Source organism: Chiloscyllium plagiosum, unplaced genomic scaffold (assembly GCF_037043375.1).
Source record: "Chiloscyllium plagiosum isolate Xiang-an unplaced genomic scaffold, Cpla_swu_hap1 HiC_scaffold_4, whole genome shotgun sequence".
Lineage (NCBI taxonomy): Eukaryota > Metazoa > Chordata > Chondrichthyes > Orectolobiformes > Hemiscylliidae > Chiloscyllium > Chiloscyllium plagiosum.
In genome coordinates, this window is record NW_028270142.1 from 63,086,460 (window position 1) to 63,107,184 (window position 20,725).

At 39.7% G+C, this 20,725-nt stretch overlaps 1 protein-coding gene across 4 annotated transcripts in view; it reads right to left on the reverse strand.

The window, feature by feature from the left end:
• rttn (rotatin) overlaps positions 1 to 20,725 on the reverse strand; it is a 218,140-nt gene that overhangs the window by 39,632 nt on the left and 157,783 nt on the right. For 3 of the 4 annotated variants that reach the window (XM_087986292.1, XM_087986290.1, XM_087986293.1), the window contains exons 34-36: positions 13,717 to 13,808; positions 12,917 to 13,034; positions 4,829 to 5,027 (exon numbers count right to left, since the gene is read on the reverse strand). In XM_087986292.1, the coding sequence (XP_087842418.1) occupies positions 4,829 to 5,027; positions 12,917 to 13,034; positions 13,717 to 13,808 (409 nt within the window). The remainder of the gene's footprint in view (positions 1 to 4,828; positions 5,028 to 12,916; positions 13,035 to 13,716; positions 13,809 to 20,725) is intronic. The other variant, XM_087986291.1, reaches the window with a different exon arrangement.

Genomic DNA, 20,725 nt, shown 5'->3' on the forward strand with positions numbered 1-20,725 from the left:
GTTGGTGAGGCTGCACCTGGAGTACTGTGTATGGTTTTTGTCCCTGTATTTCAGAAAGGAGCTAATGGCACTGGTGACATCTCAAAAGAGGTTCACTGGGCTGATTCCTGGAATAGCTGAAAATGTGTTGCTGGAAAAGCGCAGCAGGTCAGGCAGCATCCAGGGAACAGGAGATTCCTGGAATACTGGGTTTACTTATCAAGAAAGGTTCAATAGATTAGCCTTTATTCATTAAAGTTCAGAGAAATTAGGGATAATCTTGTCGAAACATATAGAGGGAGCTTGACAAGGTAGATGCTGAGAGTATGCTTCCACTAGTGGTGGAATCTTGAACTAATGGACATAGTTACTGAAAAAAGGGACACTCAATTAAAACTGTGATGTGAAGGAATTTCATTTCGGAAAGCAGTGAATGTCTAGGATCCTCTATCCCAGAGACTTTGTAGGCTAGATCAATCCATGTATTTAAAGAAAAGATAGATCTTTGAAATTGGGGATTTCAGTGCCAAGAGCAACTGTCATAAAAGAGAACTTGAAGCCTGGGTAGATCCACCATGATCTAATGGAAAGGTGAGGCAGGCTTAAGAGGCTGAATGGTCTATTCTGACTCTACTTACTATGTTTTTATGTCAAACACTTACGACGAATTAGAACTTTCCTTGGTGTGGGCCGATAGCCAATCTTTCACCTTACCTCAATCCCAGTCCATGGTCATTAAGCAACTGAATAGTGGCACTATTTCAATAATTTAGTGGATTTCTGGGATCTCAGTCGAGAATAAAGAATGAGGTTTGTCTAAGAAACCACACAACAATCACAGAACTGAAACACTTAAGGCCCAGACTGTTCTCACAGAATGACCTCTAACACTTCCACAATGGTTGTTCAGACAAGCTCAAGAGGTTTTAAGCAGGGGTTTTGTCATGTAGTAGCCCCAGCTCGAGGTCAAAGGCCCACATTCAAATTCCATCTGCTCCTGGGGTGTGTCATTATATTCCTGAACAGGTTATTTCAAAATATCAAATGGGTTTTAAGTTACAAGTGCTTTATGGCTTCAGGTATTAAAACAGTTGGTTGGTTTTTAAATAAAGTGAACAGTTATGAACTAATCACTCATTTTAATGTTTTTTTTCACATATCTAACCGTCATCACAGGCTTTATGGCTTCTATATAGTGGGTGAATCAACATTGAAGTAGTCATGATTTGGAGATGCTGGTGATGGACTAAAAATCACACACCAAGTTATAGTCCAACATGTTTAACTGGAAACACTAGCTTTCGGAGCACCGCTCCTTCATCAGGTGATCATCACAACCACCTGATGAAAGAGCGGTGCTCCAAAAGCTAGTGCTTCCAATTAAACCCGTTGGACTATAACATGCTGTTGTGTGATTTTTAACATTGATGACCAACAAGGCATGAGGACGGGTAGGGCATGGCAAGTGAGAGAGTGGGTAAGGAAGAATGCAAGTATGGGTGGCAGTGTCTTATAAACAGCCCATCTGTGATAAAACTTTTCCAGGGTTGGCTGGCTGAACTTCAGCTGATACTTGCCTCTAGCAATGAAGACTGTGACTTTAGAACTAATATTTACTGAGGCAGGAATACAAAGCTGGTTATCTTCCAATCTCCAATCACAGAGATAAAAGTCTTGCCTATACTTTCTTTCTCTCACTTTCTCCATTGATGTGATCAGAATATTTATATCATTTCTTATTTAATGCCATTAGAATTTATCTGCCAAGCAATGAAGCCTCCCTTGCAAGACTGTTGTTGATTTCCCATCACGAGTCAAAATTGAGCTGCATTAACTTTTATTAGATGGATTCTTGGTTATTCTGTAAGAGCTTTCGGTCTTGCACATGGCTAACCAACGTAATGGCTTTGAATTTGGTGCCAAAATAATGGTGGCTTTCATGATGTTTGAGGTTTATAACACATATATTGTCCAACAACTTGTCCCAAAGAAGAGATGCACTTGGAATGCGAATCAGCACAAGTTGCCAGACAATTTACACCACTTTGTCGTTAGGCTTGCAAAAACACCAACTCACTTTTGCTGCAACATTTTGAAACATATGTGCTCCTGAATAGCATCAAGATCTTTTTAAATAACAAGATGTTTTAATAATGAGATTTATGTTCCTGCATTGTCAAGCAAACTCTCCAAATCAGAAAGAGAATCAAATTCTGGAATTTCATTGTACCAGCTAGTTATTTGTTAACATCTACAAGGTTAAGCTCTTTTCTCACTTTTTTCTTCCCTCTTAGTTAACCCTTATTTCACTCTCTTTATTTCTTGTTCTGTCCCTGATTGGACTCTAATAATCCAGTTTAATTTACACTCATCTGTCCTTACTCTGTTTCTTTTCTCAATTTTTAAATCTCACTGCTTCAGGAAAATGACCAGTGTTTCCATTGTTATTAAGATTCTAGCTGTTCCACTAACCTCGTAAATTATTAATGTGCACCAAGATACCCTACTTCAGCAAATTCTGGGACTATATCATCTGCAATCTTCAACAAGAGAACATGACCATCCTTCAAAAAGCTTCCAAACATTGTTACTACCTGTTGTGGTTCTGTTCGCCGAGCTGGGAATTTGTGTTGCAGACGTTTCGTCCCCTGTCTAAGTGACATCCTCAATGCTTGGGAGCCTCCTGTGAAGCGCTTCTGTGATCTTTCCTACGACATTTGTAGTGGTTTGAATCTGCCGCTTCCAGTTGTCAGTTCCAGCTTTCCATTGCAGTGGTCGGTATATTTTTTTTTTATATTTTTTTTTCCCCCAGCACCCATGGTGTGTGTGTGCAGGTGTGAGACACAGTGAAAGACTCAAATTGTACGAATCTTTATTCAATTTCCAGGAAGATAGGAAAACACCCGGTTGGCCAGTGACAAACACTGCCCTTCACATCAAGGGATCAAAACAGTGAGCGGGAGGGTAGGGACAGTGGTCGGTATATTGGGTCCAGGTCGACGTGCTTATTGATTGAATCTGTGGATGAGTGCCATGCCTCTAGGAATTCCCTGGCTGTTCTCTGTTTGGCTTGTCCTATAATAGTGGTGTTGTCCCAGTCAAACTCATGTTGCTTGTCATCTGCGTATGTGGCTACTAAGGATAGCTGGTCGTGTTGTTTTGTGGCTAGTTGGTGTTCATGGATGCAGATTGTTAGCTGTCTTCCTGTTTGTCCTATGTAGTTTTTGTGCAGTCCTTGCATGGGATTTTGTACACTACATTGGTTTTGCTCATGCTGGGTATCGGGTCCTTCGTTCTGGTGAGTTGTTGTCTGAGAGTGGCTGTTGGTTTGTGTGCTGTTATTAGTCCTAGTGGTCGCAGTAGTCTGGCTGTCAGTTCAGAAATGCTCTTGATGTATGGTAGTGTGGCTAGTCCTTTGGGTTGCGGCGTGTCCTCGTTCCGTTGACTTTCCCTCAGGCATCTGTTGATGAAATTGCGCGGGTATCCGTTTTTGACGAATACATTGTATAGGTGTTCTTCTTCCTCTTTTTGCAGTTCTGGTGTGCTGCAGTGTGTTGTGGCCCTTTTGAACAGTGTCTTGGTGCAACTTCTTTGTGTATTGGGGTGGTTGCTTTCGTAGTTCAGGACTTGGTCTGTGTGTGTGGCTTTCCTGTATACCTTTGTGATGAATTCTCCGTTCGGTGTTCTCTGTACCATCACGTCTACTAGGAATGGGAGTTTGTTGTCCTTTACTTCCTCTCTAGTGAATCAGATTCCTGTGAGTGTGGCGTTGATGATCCGGTGTGTGTTTTCTATTTCTGTGTTTTTAATGATGACAGAGGTGTCATCCACATATCTGACCCAGAGTTTGGGTTGAATTTGCGGTAAGACTGTTTGTTCTAATCTTTGCAATACCACTTCTGCTATGAGTCCAGAGATAGGTGAGCCCATGGGTGTGCCGTTGATTTGTTCATATATTTGGTTGTTGAATGTGAAGTGTGTTGTGAGGCACAAGTCCAGTAGTTTGAGTATGCCGTCTTTGTTGATGGGTTCACCGTCCTGTTGTCTGTTCTGTATGTCCAGCAGGTTGTCTATTGTTTCTCTGGCTAGGATTTTGTCGATAGAGGTGAACAGTGCCGTTACATCGAATGAGACCATGGTTTCTTCCTTGTCTATGTGTATATTTCTGATGATGTCCAAGAATTCCTGTGTTGACTGTATAGAGTGTCTGGATCCGCTAATCAGGTGTTTCAGTTTCTGCTGTAGTTCTTTAGCCAGTTTGTGTGATGGTGTCCCTGGTAGTGATACTATTGGTCTGAGTGGGATGTCTGGTTTGTGCACTTCAGGTAGTAAAAGTAAAACCAATGTAGTGTACAAAATCCCATACAAGGACTGCACAAAACACTACATAGGACACACAGGAAGACAGCATCCATGAACACCAACTAGCCATGAAACGACAATACCAGCTATCCTTAGTGGCCACACACGCAGGTGACAAGCAACATGAGTTCGACTGGGACAACACTACTATTATAGGACAAGCCAAACAGAGAACAGCCAGGGAATTCCTAGAGGCATGGCACTCATCCACAGATTCAATCAATAAGCACGTCGACCTGGACCCAATATACCGACCACTGCAACGGACAGCTGGAACTGACAACTGGAAGCGGCATGTTCAAACCACTACAAATGCCAGAGGAAAGATCACAGAAGCGCTTCACATGAGACTCCCAAGCACTGAGGATGTCACCTAGATAGGGGACGAAATGTCTGCAACACAAATTCCCAGCTCGGCGAACAGAACCACAACAACGAGCACCCGAGCTACAAATCTTCTCACAAACTTTGAATTGTTACTACCTACCCATGGAAAGCTGCAAGGAGCTGGTTTTGCTTGACTCCATTTAATGTATCTTCTGGAATAGTTGCCAGTAGGTTAGCAAGCAAGCCACATAGAGCAGATGAGAAATGAAGGGTAATGACTGCACACTGCTCAAATGGAGGATCAGAAACATGAGAGTTCCCACTGTGTGGTGATTGGGTAGTTTCTGAGTCACTCTGACCTAAGTTGGAAATAAAAATATGGAAATTATTAAAAAGAGTAGAGAAAGCAATAAACAACAAACAATACCTCACTTGCTTGAAACATAACGACTGAAGCATGGAAAGATTATCAAGACACTTACATAACATCACCTTAAATTTATTTTGGAGTTGCTAATAGAGATGTGAGATCTGATAGCCTAATTCTAGTTGTATCGCTTTCAAAAGGACTGCAGGACAACGGTACATTATATCTCAATAAAGGTATCTCTTTAGTCAACTGGACAAACTAAGTTGTTTTTAGCTTCTTGAAATGTTAACTTTTCTATTCATGAATTAGTGATAAATACAACTGAACTTCCAACTATTCTTCACATTTGATAAGCTTTGTGTTTTTGTTTAAAACCACAGAAGCAGATCATATCATAGAACTTTAGCAGAATTATAATCTGACAAACTATTGGTTCACCGTTAAAATTAGGGAAAAAACTTCATTCCACTGCCTGCTTCTGAATGGGGTGCAATAATCTCAAACCATATTTTTGCAGGCAATAAGACATTTACTGGGAACTGGCAAGTTTCTGTCTTAAATTGCAGATTCTAATTCCAACATTATGACCAAAACTTGATTATAATTCTTCCTGAGGCCGAGGTAGGAAAGGTTTCTCTTGCAGGTCAAATGGTGCACAGACGAACCTGGTCACAAAACTAATTTCATTTTTGTTTATCAGTACCGGCAGACACCTAGGGAGGGCGGGACAGGAGGGCAGAGAGGTAGAGTGGTGACACATGAAGCAAAAGGACAGTCGGGGGTTGGAGGGCAGGGGGGGAGGAGTGAAGGCAGACCACTGCTCCCATCCAATTCACAGCCTCTGTTCCCTTCCCCACTCTTCAAAGATGCACTTCCCACTTTACAGATCCTAACATCGTCCATGTATCAGAAATAAGCACGTCAAGTCTTGGGCCACATTCACTTACATTAGTTGGTTATTGTGCCTATTTTATTGCCATCATTTTTCATACAGGCAAGGAACCCATTTAGACATATGTGCACCAGTTCTAGTAGATTTGCATGAACAGATTTTGAAGCAGCGCATAATGCATATATGTGCGGCATTAACAGACACAGCTTTTTTGTTTTTGGCTTCCACATCAGACAGGAGGAGCTGTGTTCCCTCATGCCCCATAAAGAATTGTGGGCTCTTCTTGCCTCATAATTCCCTCCCCTTAATGTGGTGTGCTACCAATCCCTGTACTTCTCCACACATTTAATTCAAAGAACCATTCCTCTGGGGTCTTTGGTTGTGGCCTCTTGCTGTTTAAAATGCCATTCCAAATTCTCAGCAAACCAAGTATAACCTGCCCAATTCACACACAACACCAACAGTCAACATGTAGAATTAAAATTTCTCAAGCCTCACAGGGAACTGGAGGAGGGGAACGTTGGGATTGAGGTCACTTAGAACTCTCACCTGCACAACTATGGCTGTCAGATTAAACCTAATGCTTTTTTAAAATTTTGTTTTCCTCCATCTTCGGCTCACTTTTCTCTGCCTTTCTTTATAACTTACAGACAGATTACTAATTTGAACTCTCAATTCTCAGGAGACTGACATCTGCTGAGATTTGAATTACACAATTTTAAAGTTGCGTCGACACTTTGTTGTTTTATGCCAACTCTAATGTCTGTGATGACATTTGCCAAGTTATCATCAATATGCTTTTGGAACACATATGAGACATTATATCCCTTGCATTTTTTCTCTGGAGGGCATAAGCTTGGCCAGTATTGAAGATGGTAAATGATTGGGGAATGTGAGGGAGAAATGGAAGGAAAGCAGGAGGGAAGGGTATTGGATAAACTGTAAGGATTAAAGGCCCATAAATCTCCAAGGCCCTAAAATCATCAATTGAGCGGGAGGTTGAATGGTCTTTCGTAGATATTTCAGCATGACGTATAGCTTGTCAAAATTGGATTATCATTTAATATGGGTCTTTTGAGAGCCATTACAAATGCCCTTAGACATTGCAGTGATCAGGGAAAGATTTGAACTTGGAGAAAGAGGGAAAATGGCCTGTTTGAGATATAAGCAAAATAGGTGTGAAAGATGTGACAAGAGATGGACCAGGCTTGGGCTGTAATATATGATGAGATAGGTGTTAAAAATGCAAAGCTAAGAAACAGCAGGTCTCAGCAAAGGACAATAGACAGACAATTGGAGCAAGGCTAACTTGTGGAAGCAAATGGAATGAGACATCAAATAGTTTTCCACAAATCAGAAGAGATCAAGTTGTTTTAAATCCTGTTGATAAAACAGGAAAGGTGGCCAGCCATGCAGCTAAAAAGGGAAATTATGGATAATAGGTATTTTTAAACATCCTGTTCAGATATGTTTGACAAACCTCTGAAGCAGGTGGGACTTGAACCTCGGCATTCTAGCCTCACAAATAGGGACAATATCACTGTTTTTCAAGAGTACTACATCAGGGACAGTACTAGATCCAAGGATGGAGCATATGAATTGGCCAAAAAATGCAGTAGACCTGTCGATTGGAAGCAGTTAAGATTTCAGCAAAGAGGACACAGCGGCTGATTAAGACAGAGAAAATAGACTGAATATAAGCTAGAGGAGATTGTTCAAACTGATGCAAACTCTTCTACAGGTGAAAAGAAAACGATTAGTGAAGACAAATTAAGTGCCTCATAGTCAGAAACAAGGTAGGTTATAATGGGGACAAAGATGACAGATGAATTCAATACATATTTTGATTCTGCTATCACAACGGAGGAAGAAATAACATACCAAAAATGTTGGGGCATGTAGGGTCTAGTGAGGGAAGAATGGGAGGAAAGCAGGAGGGAAAGAGTATTAGGTAAACTGTTAGGATTAAATGCCAATAAATCCCCAAGGCCCTAAAATCTACATCCCTGAGTACTTCAGGAAATGGTTCCTGAAATATTGGATACATTGGTGGTCATCATTCAAGATTCCATAGACTCTGATGTTTTCCTATGGGTTGCAGGACAGTTAATGTGACCCCACTATTTAAAAAAAAGTAGGAAAAAAAACAAGAAATTATTGACTAATTTGCCTGACATTGATAGTGGGGGAAATAATAGAGCACATGATGAAAGATTTATTAACACAGCACTTTGAAACTGATTGGATGGGATCACAGAATTGGACAGAAGCAAGAGGATTTACAAATGGGAAATCATGCTCAAAATGGAAGTTTTCAAAGATGTAATATTTAGAGCTGATAAGGGGGCACCAGTGGATGTGGTTGACTTGAAGTTTGAGAAAGCTTTTGATAGTACAGATTAGCATGTAAAATTGAAGTGCATGGGATTGGGGTGTACTAACATGGATAAAGAACTGAAAGGCAAACAGGAAACAAAAAGTAGGAATAACCAGGTCTGCTCTGAATGACAGTCAGTGACTAGTGGTGTAGCACAGTGACTAGTTCAAATTTCTTACTCCTACTCTTATTTTCTATGTTTCTATTAAAGCCTATTTGTATAGTTGTCGCATTTTAGCCAAAAATGAGAGAAAACTTCACTCGGAATCAAGGGTGCTGATACTATAATGATGAAGTTAGAGAAAAGCAACACACTAAAGTGAGTGAATTGTTTATGGTTACATTTAAAACTTGTTTGCTGAATTATTGCATTCCTTACATCTTTATTCAGTAAAAGTATATAGTATAACAGACGAAACAGTCACAAAAACAAGCATTCCGGAAATTACACTGAAGGATTGGTTCTAGCATAATTTCCAGTCCTATGGAAATAGAATGGCTAAGGAATAGGATGCTTCAACATGAACATTAATCAAATAGTTTCAAGTGTTGGATCTCAAATAGGCTTTAATAGAAATGTAGAAAATAAGAGTTGGAGTAAGAAATTTGATACTAGTCACTGTGGCATCCCACTAGTCACTGACTGTCATTTAAAACAGACCTGGATATTCCTACTTTCTGTTTGCCTGTCAGTGGAAGGTAATCTAAAGCACTGGACATATCTTCATAAAGGCATCCTATTTTTAAAATGACAGGCAAATTAATGCCCATTGAAGACGGATTTCAGTAATAATATTTGGAATCTTTTTTCAACGAAATACAAAAAAATTCAAATTTTCAGTTTTATTGAATGAATATTAACAGCAATGCTTTAAGAGAAAATTATTGAAACCCACTTTTGTGCCTATTGATTAATTCCCACATTTGTCACCTTGCAGCTTTACTCGACAATAAACATTCTTTTGTAAAACACCAACAGTAACACAGCAAAATTTATCACAATAACTAGCCACTTAGATTAACTTTAAGGTTATAACAATATACAAATCAAATGTAATGAGAACATATCAGCTCTACAAAATTAAAATTACAATACCCAGTATGCTACTGGTGTCTTCCTATTCATTTCCTCGGCCAATTCTTTGTTCCTCGTTACTGCTTCTCCAAACTCATTTCCCAGTAGTCCAATGTCCACTCTTGGCGCTCTCTTACCTTTCACGTATACAAAAAATCTCTTGCAATCTTCTTTCAATTATCAACTAGTTTATTTTCATATTTCATCTTCTCCTCCTTATTACTTTTTCCTTGTCCTCTGCTAGTTTTTAAAGGCCTCCCAATCCTGTGGCTTCCCGCTAACCTTCACCACATTGTATGCCTTTTGATTTTATGCTGTCACTGATGTTCCTTGTCAGTCATGGTTGCAAGTCCTTCCCCTTGTATGAATGCTTGGGATGAATTTATGCTGTGCCTCCTGAATTGCCCTGCCCCCCAGAAACTCTTGCCTTTGTTGCTCCACCATCCTTCCTGCTGGAATTCCCTTTCAAACAATTCTGGCCAGCTCCTCCCTCATGTCATTATAGTTACCTGTACTCAACTCTAATACTGTCACATCCGATTCCAGCTTCTCCCTCTCAAACTGAAGGGCAAAATGTTTCAACTTTTGGTGACTGCTCCCAAGGGGATTCTTCACCTTAAGCTCCCTAATTACAAATCACCGAATCCAGAATTGCTCGGTCCCTTGTGGGTTCTACACAAGGTGTTCCACAACAAAACATCTGTAAAAATTACACAAATGTCTTTTCTTGGGATCTGAAACCAACCTGATTTTCACAGTCCACCTGCATATTGAAGTACCTAATAATTACAGTGCCTTTCTTATATGGATAAAGAACTGTTCTATCTCATGACTTATTTTCTGTCCCACATTCTGACTACTGCAAGAAGCCTGTACATAGCTCCCATCAGGGTTTTTTAAACCCATTCCATTCTTCAACTTGACCCACAAAGATTCTATGCTTTCCAACCATATATTGCCTCTACTGATTTAATTTTATTCCTTATGAACAAAGCAACATCTCTGCCTATCTGCCTGTCTTATCCTTGGATATTGAGCATGATTTTCCCAGTATTTCTCAGCAACTCAAGTTTTGCTTCTGAATGTCTATCAGAAGTCCACTGAAATGTAATAATTATTATTTATTCACTGGTATAAACAAGGCAAATGTAAATGGGGCAAGACAGAGTAACATAGAGACTTGTGTGCAGGATAATACAGCACTGTTTGGCTTAATGGCCTGTTGATGAGCTGTAAATTCTCCAATTTTAGGCTATATCTGAGATGCATCTTTCAAACAACACAAATTACTCCTTAGATTTCTGTCAATTTGCTCTTCCAGGCAATGAAAGAATAGTAATCTACATAACGTGACTTCAAGATTTTAAACATTTCACTTTAGCAGCAGATTTCCACCTAGATGACAGTAATAGTTTAGTATGTTTCATACCATTTTAATGTTCTCCAGGATTTGAGTTGGTCACTTCCTGGCATTATAACTATTTGACTCTTATCTATATAGTAATACAGCCAGATCATCTTCCCTGCCCTATCCGAATGGCCCTGCACGTTTCATTCCTTCAAGTATATTTCAAATTTCCTTTTGAAACCATTGATCATTTGCTTCCAACAGGCTGATCAGCAGCAGGTTCCAAGTCATTACCAGTCACAGCATAAAACATTTTTCCTCACATTTCCCATGCAATTCATGTCAAAAACTTGAAATCTGCACCCCTCAGTCCTTGCATCATCATTTCACAGGAACAATTTGTCTTGGTCTCATCTCTAAGCCTCCAAAAAAATGTGTACACCTTGATCAAATATCCCCTCAATTTCTGCAATAAAAGTACAATGCTGCAGATGCTGAAAATCCAAAATAAAAATCCAAGTGTTGGAAATACTCAGAAGTGAGGCAATAGAGGGAGAAACATTCTGAGTGAAAAATGACTTATTGAGAACTGAAGACTATGTTCAACATGAAATGTCAATTGTTTCTTTGTACACAAATGCCACCAGACCTGCTGCCAAACCTAGTATTTATGCTCTCCTCAATCTCCGTTGCTTCAAAGAGAACAGCCCATTTTCTCCACTCTAATTTTGTAGCAAAAATTCTTCATGTATAGAAGAAAATTTGTAACTCTCTTCTGCATCCTATCAAGGGCCTCATACTTTTTCCAAAATGGTGTGACCAGTACTGGATACAATCCTTCAGTTGTGGCCTAACCAGAGATTTAGGAAAGGTCAACATAACTTCCCTGCTTTTGTAACCAATACCCAAGTTCTTGATACCCAAGATCCAATTTGCTTTGCAAAGTAATCTCTTAGTATGCCCCGTTACTTTCAAACATCTATGAGCAAAATCCATAGTGTGTCTTCCTCCAACAATAAACTGTTTTCACTGCAGAAGGGTTGATCAACAGAGGACACAAAATTAAGATAATTAGCAAAAAAAACACCATGGGATGTTAGGAGATTAATTTTTTTGTGCAGCGAACCATTATAATTGCAAAGATACTGCCTGAAAGAGCAGAGGAAGCTCATCGATAGGGCAAGAGTCAGAGAAATCAGAGAGCTCTTTCAGCAGCTGTCACAGGCACCATGATCTCTTTCTTCGCTTTACAATTCTACACTGGTATTGGATTCATACCCAAACAAATCCTGTTTGCAGAACTTGCAGGTGACCTGATTTGATTATCTAATCTGAAATGTTAATTTTGTTTCTCACTCCTGACAGGTGCTTCATGGCCAGCTGAATGTTGCCAGTACGTATAGTCATTGTTTCAGATTGCCAGTGTCTGCAATGTTTTGCTTTTCCTTGTCTGTCGACACCCTATTTTCAAAGATTCAAAATCTGCCTGTATTCATGGTTTTCAAGTCAGCATCAACATTTTAACTAAAGTTTAGAGTTTACTCAATGCTGCCCTGGTAGGTTCCAGTGGGAAACAATGGATCAGATCTCAACAGATCATTGCCACGCTAAGTTCAAGCTAAGCACATTTAAACAAAAAAAAGACTGATAAATGTTGAGAAATAACTTAACTGAAGTTTTTCAAATTATAAAATGTTTAGACAGAGTCGACAAAAAGAATATAGAATATATGATTACGATTAAGACTAAAAGCTATCAATATAAAACAACCACAAAGAAATCAGACACGGAATTCAAATGAAGCTTCTTTAGCCAGAGATTGGTTGAGAACGTGGAACTCACTACTATACAGGGAGCAGATGACGTGAATGGCATGAATGCATTTACAGTAAGGCTGGATAAACTAATGAGGGAGAAAGGAGAAGAAATTATACTGATACATTCATATATAGAACCTAAAATCTAGAATGGATATGAAACAAACAAAACCAGAAATTGCTATACATGTCTGAAATAGTAGGTTTGGCAGCAGATATATACAGAGAAATCAAGTTGATATTTTGAGTTCAGTGACCCTTCTTGGTTTTATTTTATTTATGCCAGCATGAATCAGCTGGGATAAATATATTATTTCTGCACTTTATATATTCCATGTACTTCTAAGGACAAGGAGAACTTCAACTTACCTTGAGCTGTTAGCCTATTGCTTGGAGAGTCAGGAATAAGAATTGGAGACACAGCTGAATCGTGTAACTGCCGCTGGAAATCAGGTGTACTATCTGATAAAGGTGGTGACGGCAAAATCTGGGAAGTGAAATTTTGTAAGAAATTAGCAATTATTAATCAATACATGAATATTAAAAACAGACTTTTTTTCCATTACTATTTCCTTTCAGAAAACTTTCACAAATATAGTATTTATCCTATTCTTAAAATTGTTCTGAAATAGGTTTAAAATAAAGGAACAATAAAAGAAATGAATAAACTTATAAACAACAGATATATAACCCATTGTGGCACAGTGATTAGCACTGCTGCCTCACAGTGCCAGAGACCCGGGTTCAATTCCCGCCTCAGGCGACTGACTGTGTGGAGTTTGCACATTCTCCTAGTGTCTGCATGGGTTACCTCTGGGTGCTCCGGTTTCCTCCCTCAGTCCAAAAATGTGCGGGTCAGGTGAATTGGCCATGCTAGATTGCCCCTAGTATTAGGTGAAGGGGTAAACGTAGGGGAATGGGTCTGGGTGGGTTGCGCTTCAGAGGGTCGGTGTGGACTTGTTGGGCCGAAGGGCCTGTTTCCACACTGTAAGTAATCTAATCATAACCCATCGTGTCCTTAGAATGCCTTGAAGTGTAGAATGCCCAAAATATTCTGATGGAGATTTTGCTCCTGTAAGCATAAAATACTTTGTTTGGAAAACTTTATGACAAAACATAAAATACACATTCTGCAAAAACGTTTCTATGTTCATTGCCTTTGCACATACCAAAGTACTTGACGTTGATGGAAAACTTGATAAGTGACTGTGATTTGATAGACCAGATGATGTTCTCCAATATTCCAATGAGTCAATGTCTGCTGAAACAAAATGAAACGTTACCAAATATCAGGTCTACTTCACAGTTGTTGCAATTTGTATATGCTGATTTATGCTAGTGAATCATGTAAAAATGTAGAAGATGCAAGATATACCTGAGTAACTAACTCAGACAAATTCAGATAATACATGTACAATCTCATTAGCAACAGGGCAGATTTAAAGATTATTTGGAATATCAGTCTATCATCTTTATCTGATAGACTGGCCTTTGGAAGTATTGACTGGGCTTGAATAGGACTAATGAAGATTCAAAGTACTTATGATAACAATTTAGTTGTATCATGATAAAATTAAATGCAAATTTATGATTTTGCACTTATGATTTGCACAAAGATTATATCTGTCCCCATTGAGAAGACTTGATTCTTTGAGAAATACTTCATTCATATAAAGCAGTCTCTAATTTTACTTAGACTGCTTGCTTCTGTAAGCAATTTTATTCCATTAAGTTAAACAGCCCGGCCTTTTACAAAAATTGGTGCCTGACATAATCTGCATTTCAAAACAACATGGAAGATTAGAATTTTACTTATTACCCTGTGATGGTACTGTATAATCATAATCCTATCATGGTTAACCTATTCAGTCTGCCTGCAAGAGCAATGCAGGTAGCTCCATTTTCCCACTGTTTCTCAGTAACCCGTAAATCTTCTGATAATTGTCCTATTTCCTTTGCAAAACCTGATTGAATATACATCGATCACACACAGACAATATATTCCTAATCAATGTGGGCGGCACGGTGGCCTCACAGCGCCAGAGACCCGGGTTCAACTGTGTGGAGGTTGCACATTCTCCCAGTGTCTGTGTGGGTTTCCTCCGAGTGCTCCGGTTTCCTCCCACAGCCCAAAAACGTGCAGATTAGGTGAAGTGGACATGCTAAATTGCCCGTAGTGTTTGGTGAAGGGGTAAATGTAGGGGAATGGGTCTGGGTGGGTTGCTCTTCGGAGGGTCGGTGTGGAGTTGTTGGGCCGAAGGGCCTGTTTCCACACTGTAAGTAATCTAATCTAATCTAAAAAAAATTACCGCACATTAACAGTTTTTCCTCCATATGAATCTTTTGGTTTTTGCCAATCCCTTTAAAGGAGTACCATGCCAGAACTATTCCTGTTAATCTTCTTTGTAACGTCTTTCATGTCTACATATCCTTCTTGAAATTAGATCACAGTCCAGTGGAGGCCTAACCAATATTTTATAAAGGTGTCAGCATAATCTCCTTGCTTTTATATTCAATGCCTATACTCTGTAAGACTCCTGCCTACCCCTCCTACCTTTCCTGGTGTTAACCCATCCACCTGACTGTACTTGCAGCTCTTTTCCCTCCCTATAACTGCCATCCATCACACCACCTAGCTCTTGTCAATTCCTCATTGCCTTGAACTGCTGCTCCAACCGATCCATACGATCTGATAGGATATTAGGCCAGACCACTCAAAACATTCTTAAGCAGGTGGCCCCGACCATAACTTTGCAATTTGTTTTGGTAAGTGTACAGTGAAAATTATCCGGATTAAGTTAGCTATGTTGAATACCAGGTTTTGAAACACACAAAAATGTATTCACAAAATTACACAATGAAACACAAAGAACAACATAAAGAACTTCGACAGAACTTAGTCTATCCAAACTAGACTTAATTGTGTTGTTCAGAATATACACAACAGTCCCAATAAGCAAATCCCCTTAAAAAAACAGAAAAATTGAAACAGATGCTTACAGATTGAAGTTAGAAGAGAAGACAGAGAGGGTTTTGCAACCTGTTTCCACATAGCTGAATTCCTAACTAGTTCTGAACCTAACTGCTCAGCTAAAGAGCTGACCACTCCCCTTTCATTATACAGATCACTTCTTAAACATGAACAGTTTGGCCTGAAGTCTCATCGGTTTACATTTACACAAAAAGGCCACTCAATACCCTTTAGTCTCTGTACGAAGCCAGTCTAATCGGAGCCGGAAGTGTTTTATTACCCTTCTTAAAAAAAACCAAGGACACAGTTTCCCGAGAAAAGCAACGGCTTTTAGAGAAAGGGGACAACTTTGTGGGACCTCCCCCTTAAAAAAACCCATCAATAGCAAAAGATGCCTTCGTTTTTAAAACCTTTCAAACAAACTGGTTAGTAGTCTAAAACACACATATATACTGAACTAACAATACACATGCAAACATGCGCAACCACATGCAAATTCAGGCCATGGCACCCCCATCATTGAATGCCTCCGTATCTCATTCGAGCTTCGATAACGCATCGGCAATCACATTTTCATGACCTGTCACATGCACAATTGTCAAATCGAATGGCTGCAACAACTAAATTTTCCACAAATGTCAATGGGTTATGATCAGTATATACAATTGCCTCAAATGAATTGCTGGTAATACAAGCATTGAAACGTTGTAATGCCAATATCAAGCTTAAGGTCTCTTTCTCCACACCGCTGAATATTTCTGTTGAAGAACGTACAACTTCCTGGAGAAATACCCGATGGGTCTTTCTATTCCCTCGTCCTCCTTCTGTGGAAGCACCGTACCGACACACACATCACCTTGAAAGGCTTCATGTAAACCGGTGTGGCTAATACTGGGCTGAAAATGTGTTGCTGGAAAAGCGCAGCAGGTCAGGCAGCATCCAAGGAACAGGAGAATCGACGTTTTGGGCATAAGCCCTTCTTCAGGCTTATGCCTGAAACGTCGATTCTCCTGTTCCTTGGATGCTGCCTGACCTGCTGCGCTTTTCCAGCAACACATTTTCAGCTTTGATCTCCAGCATCTGCAGCCCTCACTTTCTCCTGGCTAATACTGGGGCACTGGTTAGCACAGTGTTTAGGCTGTCAAATGCCTTTCGACAGTCCACTGTCCACTGCAACTTCTTACCTTTTTTTAACAATTGAGTGAGTAGAGCAGCTATACTGCTAAAGTTTGGCACAAACTTTCAGTAAATTCCATTCAGTTCCAGGAACAGTAGTACTGCTTTTTTCATTGACTCTGTGGGAAATTCCCCAAGTACTTTCGTTTTTGCATTCTGTGAGGCCATTTGTCTATGTCCATTAACATGGCCCAGGAAGCTGACTCGGTTTTTGGCAAATTCACTTTCAGCTAGGTTTACCATCAAGCCTCCCTTCCGAAGTCAATCTAATAGGTCCAAGAAATGTTGTAAATGTTCCTTTCTTGATTGACTAAAAGTCATCAGGTCATCAATGTAAACAGCACAACTGGGTAATCCAGAAATGACCTCAGTCAGTCTCTGAAATGTGGTTGTAGCATTTTTCATACCAAATGGCATGACTTTGAACTAATATTGTCCATGTAGTGTTACGAAAGCCGAAATTGCCTTTGCACTCTCTGACAGGACTACTTGCCAGTAGCCTCTGAGCAAGTTCCAACTTTTCCGACACAGTCCTCTTGCTTTCCTTCCCTATCAAAATACCTTTTGAGCACATTTACATGACACACACACACAGATTTCTTTCTGTCTGGAGACCTTATCAAGTAGTTCACCTCACTCAATTTATTCTCTATTTCATAAGGTCCATTAAACCTTGCTTTTAAAGGCTCACTTGTTACTGGAAGTAACACCAATACTTTATCCCCAATTGCAAAATTGCTAATTTGTGACTTCTTATCTGTTTCCTGTTTCATTGTATGCTGTGATACTTTTTAATGCTGTCTAGCCAGCTCTCGAGCTCTACTTAATTGTTACCTAAAATTTGACACACCATCCAAATGGTTGGTCTCTGAATTCTGACATATTAATTTCTCTTTAATCAAGTTTAATGGCCCCCTTACTTCATGCCCAAAAATTAATTCAAATGGAATGAATTTGGTAGATTCATTTGGTGAATCTCTGATGGCAAAAAGTACAAACGGAACTCCGTTAACCCAATCATCTGGATAATCCTGACCACAAGGCCTCAACATGGTCTTTAGTGTTTGATACCATCTCTCTAGCGTTCCCTGCAAGACTGGATGGTATGCAGTTTTATTTCCAAGTTATCCAAAACCTTCTTGGACGTGACGTTTGATCCTTGATTTGACTGGATCTCTATTGGTAGTCTTTATTTAGTAAAAACAATTGAGTAATTCTTCTGCAATCCTTTTTGCTGTGATATTGCATAATGATACTGCCTCTAGAAATCTAGTCGACACATCCATTATTGTTAATAAATACTTATTCCCATTTTTTTGTTTAATGTTGGGGATCTACACAATCAATCAAGACTCTTGTGAAAAGTTCCTCAAATGCTGGAATAGGTATTAATGATGTAGGTTTCGTTATTGCCTGTTGTTTTCCAATTAGCTGGCATGCATAACATGTCTGGCAAAATTCAACTAGATCTTTGTGTAGTCCAGGCCAGTAAAAATGTCTTTCTTTTTAACCTATGTTTTCCTCATTCCTAAATGACCTCCAAGTGGTAGCTCATGCGCCACTCATAACACCTCCTTTCTATACCCTACTGGCAAAACAATATGATGAATCTCTGCCCATTTCTCATCTGTTTGAATGTGTGATGGTCTCCATTTCCTCATTAAGACATCATTTGTTAAGTAATAACACAGAGGAAGGCATTCATTCTCCTCTGTATATGCCTTTTGATATAATTGTTTTAAGTTCTCAGCTTTCTGTTGTAACTCAGTAAGCAGAGTTAAAGATACTTGCATATTTACCTATTTGCTCCTGCTCTGTCCCACTTACCTGATCAACAAAAATCTCGAATAACGCTATGTCAGCTTTCTTATCTGTGCCTTTTGAACTCTCCTGGTTCAGCCTGTGCCTCTGTGATCTTGTGACCACACAATCTGGGAAAATTCCTGGATACACATCCTTCATTTCTTCAGTTGCCTGCATCTCTAGTGGCTTTTCAACTAGAGTAGGCAGCACGCCTACTGGTGAATCAGCTATATCATTTGCGAGGACAAACTTTACTCCTGGAGCTGAGAGTTTGTACAGCATTCCTACCACAAATTCTCCACTGTTCTCTGGACTCTCTAGCCTCACTTTAAATAATTGAGCACTTTCTGTCTCACTATAAATTCCTGTTACCAGTATCTTTTCTAACAATAGTCCCTCAGGAGTACATAACTCCCCATCCTTCAGCATTACAGACTGAGAGGATCCTGTGTCCCTTAATATTGTAATTTCTTTACCTGTCACTACTGGACTATGTGAATAAACTTTACCCTTGCATGCATATTTTTTCAGCAGATCTGGCACTTCCTCCTTAATCAACCCGTGATCATCTTGTACACTCTGAGGCAGATGTCTAACTTCGCTTATGCTTTTTGGTATTAGTCCAACAAAACTCCCAGGCTTGTCCAGTTTTCTTGCATCTGGCTTTCTCTGAGCTCACCATCACTGTGATTTTGTGTGGCCACTTTTTACAATGAAAACACCTGAGCTTTTTAACTTCCGTGTCCCCCTCAAGACTTTATTTTTTACCGTGCTATGTTATCCTCATGGTCTTCACTGAGATCTACTTTTCCCTTACCACGTGAAGATTTCTCTTTGCCCCAATTTCTATCCCTCATAGACTGAAATTGAGTCTGGAAACCAAACCGTGTTTTATGGACCAGCTCATAATCATCAGCCACTTCAGCTGCTAACCTTGCTGTTTTAACTCTCTGCTCTTCCACATGAGTTCACGCTACTTCCTCACTAAGGTTACCTTTCACCTTTATCTCCAGCCTTTTAAGCTGACTTAACTTTTTAAGTGGAGAAAGTGAGGTCTGCAGATGCTGGAGATCAGAGCTGAAAATGTGTTGCTGGAAAAGCGCAGCAGGTCAGGCAGCATCCAGGGAACAGGAGAATCGACGTTTCGGGCATAAGCCCTAACTTTTTAAGTGTCTGTTTCTAAAGTTCAAAAGCTCTCTTTTTTTTCTCTCTGGGTCTGCTGCTCTCTTTTTCCCTCTCTTCTGCTTTTAATTGTAACTCAAACTGTTTCATTTCTGCTGCCCTTTCCTTATCTCTCACTTCTAACTCAAGCTGCTGCTTTTGCAATTGAATTCTTGCCATCTCCACAGATTCTGATGGTTTCTCCGGCAAGTTTAAATGCTGAGCTACTACTGCAATTATCTCTTCTTTCCTCACAGAGGCAGGCAGTTCCAATTCCAGTTTGCTGCTAATTCCTGCAGCTTGGTCTTATTCACCTTTTGCAAAACTTCCAAAGTCACCACATTCACTTCCAGAAAACGTTTGGCGACTGAAAGAGCCATTACTATCTCAAGCTTTGTCTACCCAACGAAACCAACATCCGAAATGAAGATAGTAGCACCTACCACATGCTGTTTATAATCCCGCAAAAATCCCCCAAATCTGTAATGGACTAGAACAAACCACTTAAAACACTCTTAAGCAGGCAGCCCAGAACATAACTTTGCAATTTTTTTTGGTAAGTATGCAGTGAAAATTACCTAGAGTAAGTTACCTAGGTTGACTACCCGGTTTTAAAACAGACAAAAATTTATTCACAAAATTACACAATGAAATACAAAGAACAGAATAAAGAATCTCTAACTCAGTCTATCCAAACTAAATGTGTTGTTCAGAATATACACAACAGTCTCAATAAGCAAACCCCCTTAAAAAAAAGTAAAAAAAAGGAACAAATGCTTACAGGTTGAAGTTACAATGGCAGAAGGAGAGAGAGTGTTGCAACCTGTTTCCATACAGCTGAACTCCTAACTCGTTCTGGACTGAACGGCTCAGCTAGAAAGCTGACCATTCCTTTTACATTAGACAGGTCATTTCTAAAATATGAACACTTTGGCCTGAATTCTCATCTGTTTACATACAAACAAAAAGAACTCTCAATACCGTTTAATCTCTGTGCTAAATCAGTTTAATCGGAGCTGAGGGCGCCTTATTATCCCTCTGAAAAAAACCAAGGACACAATATCCTT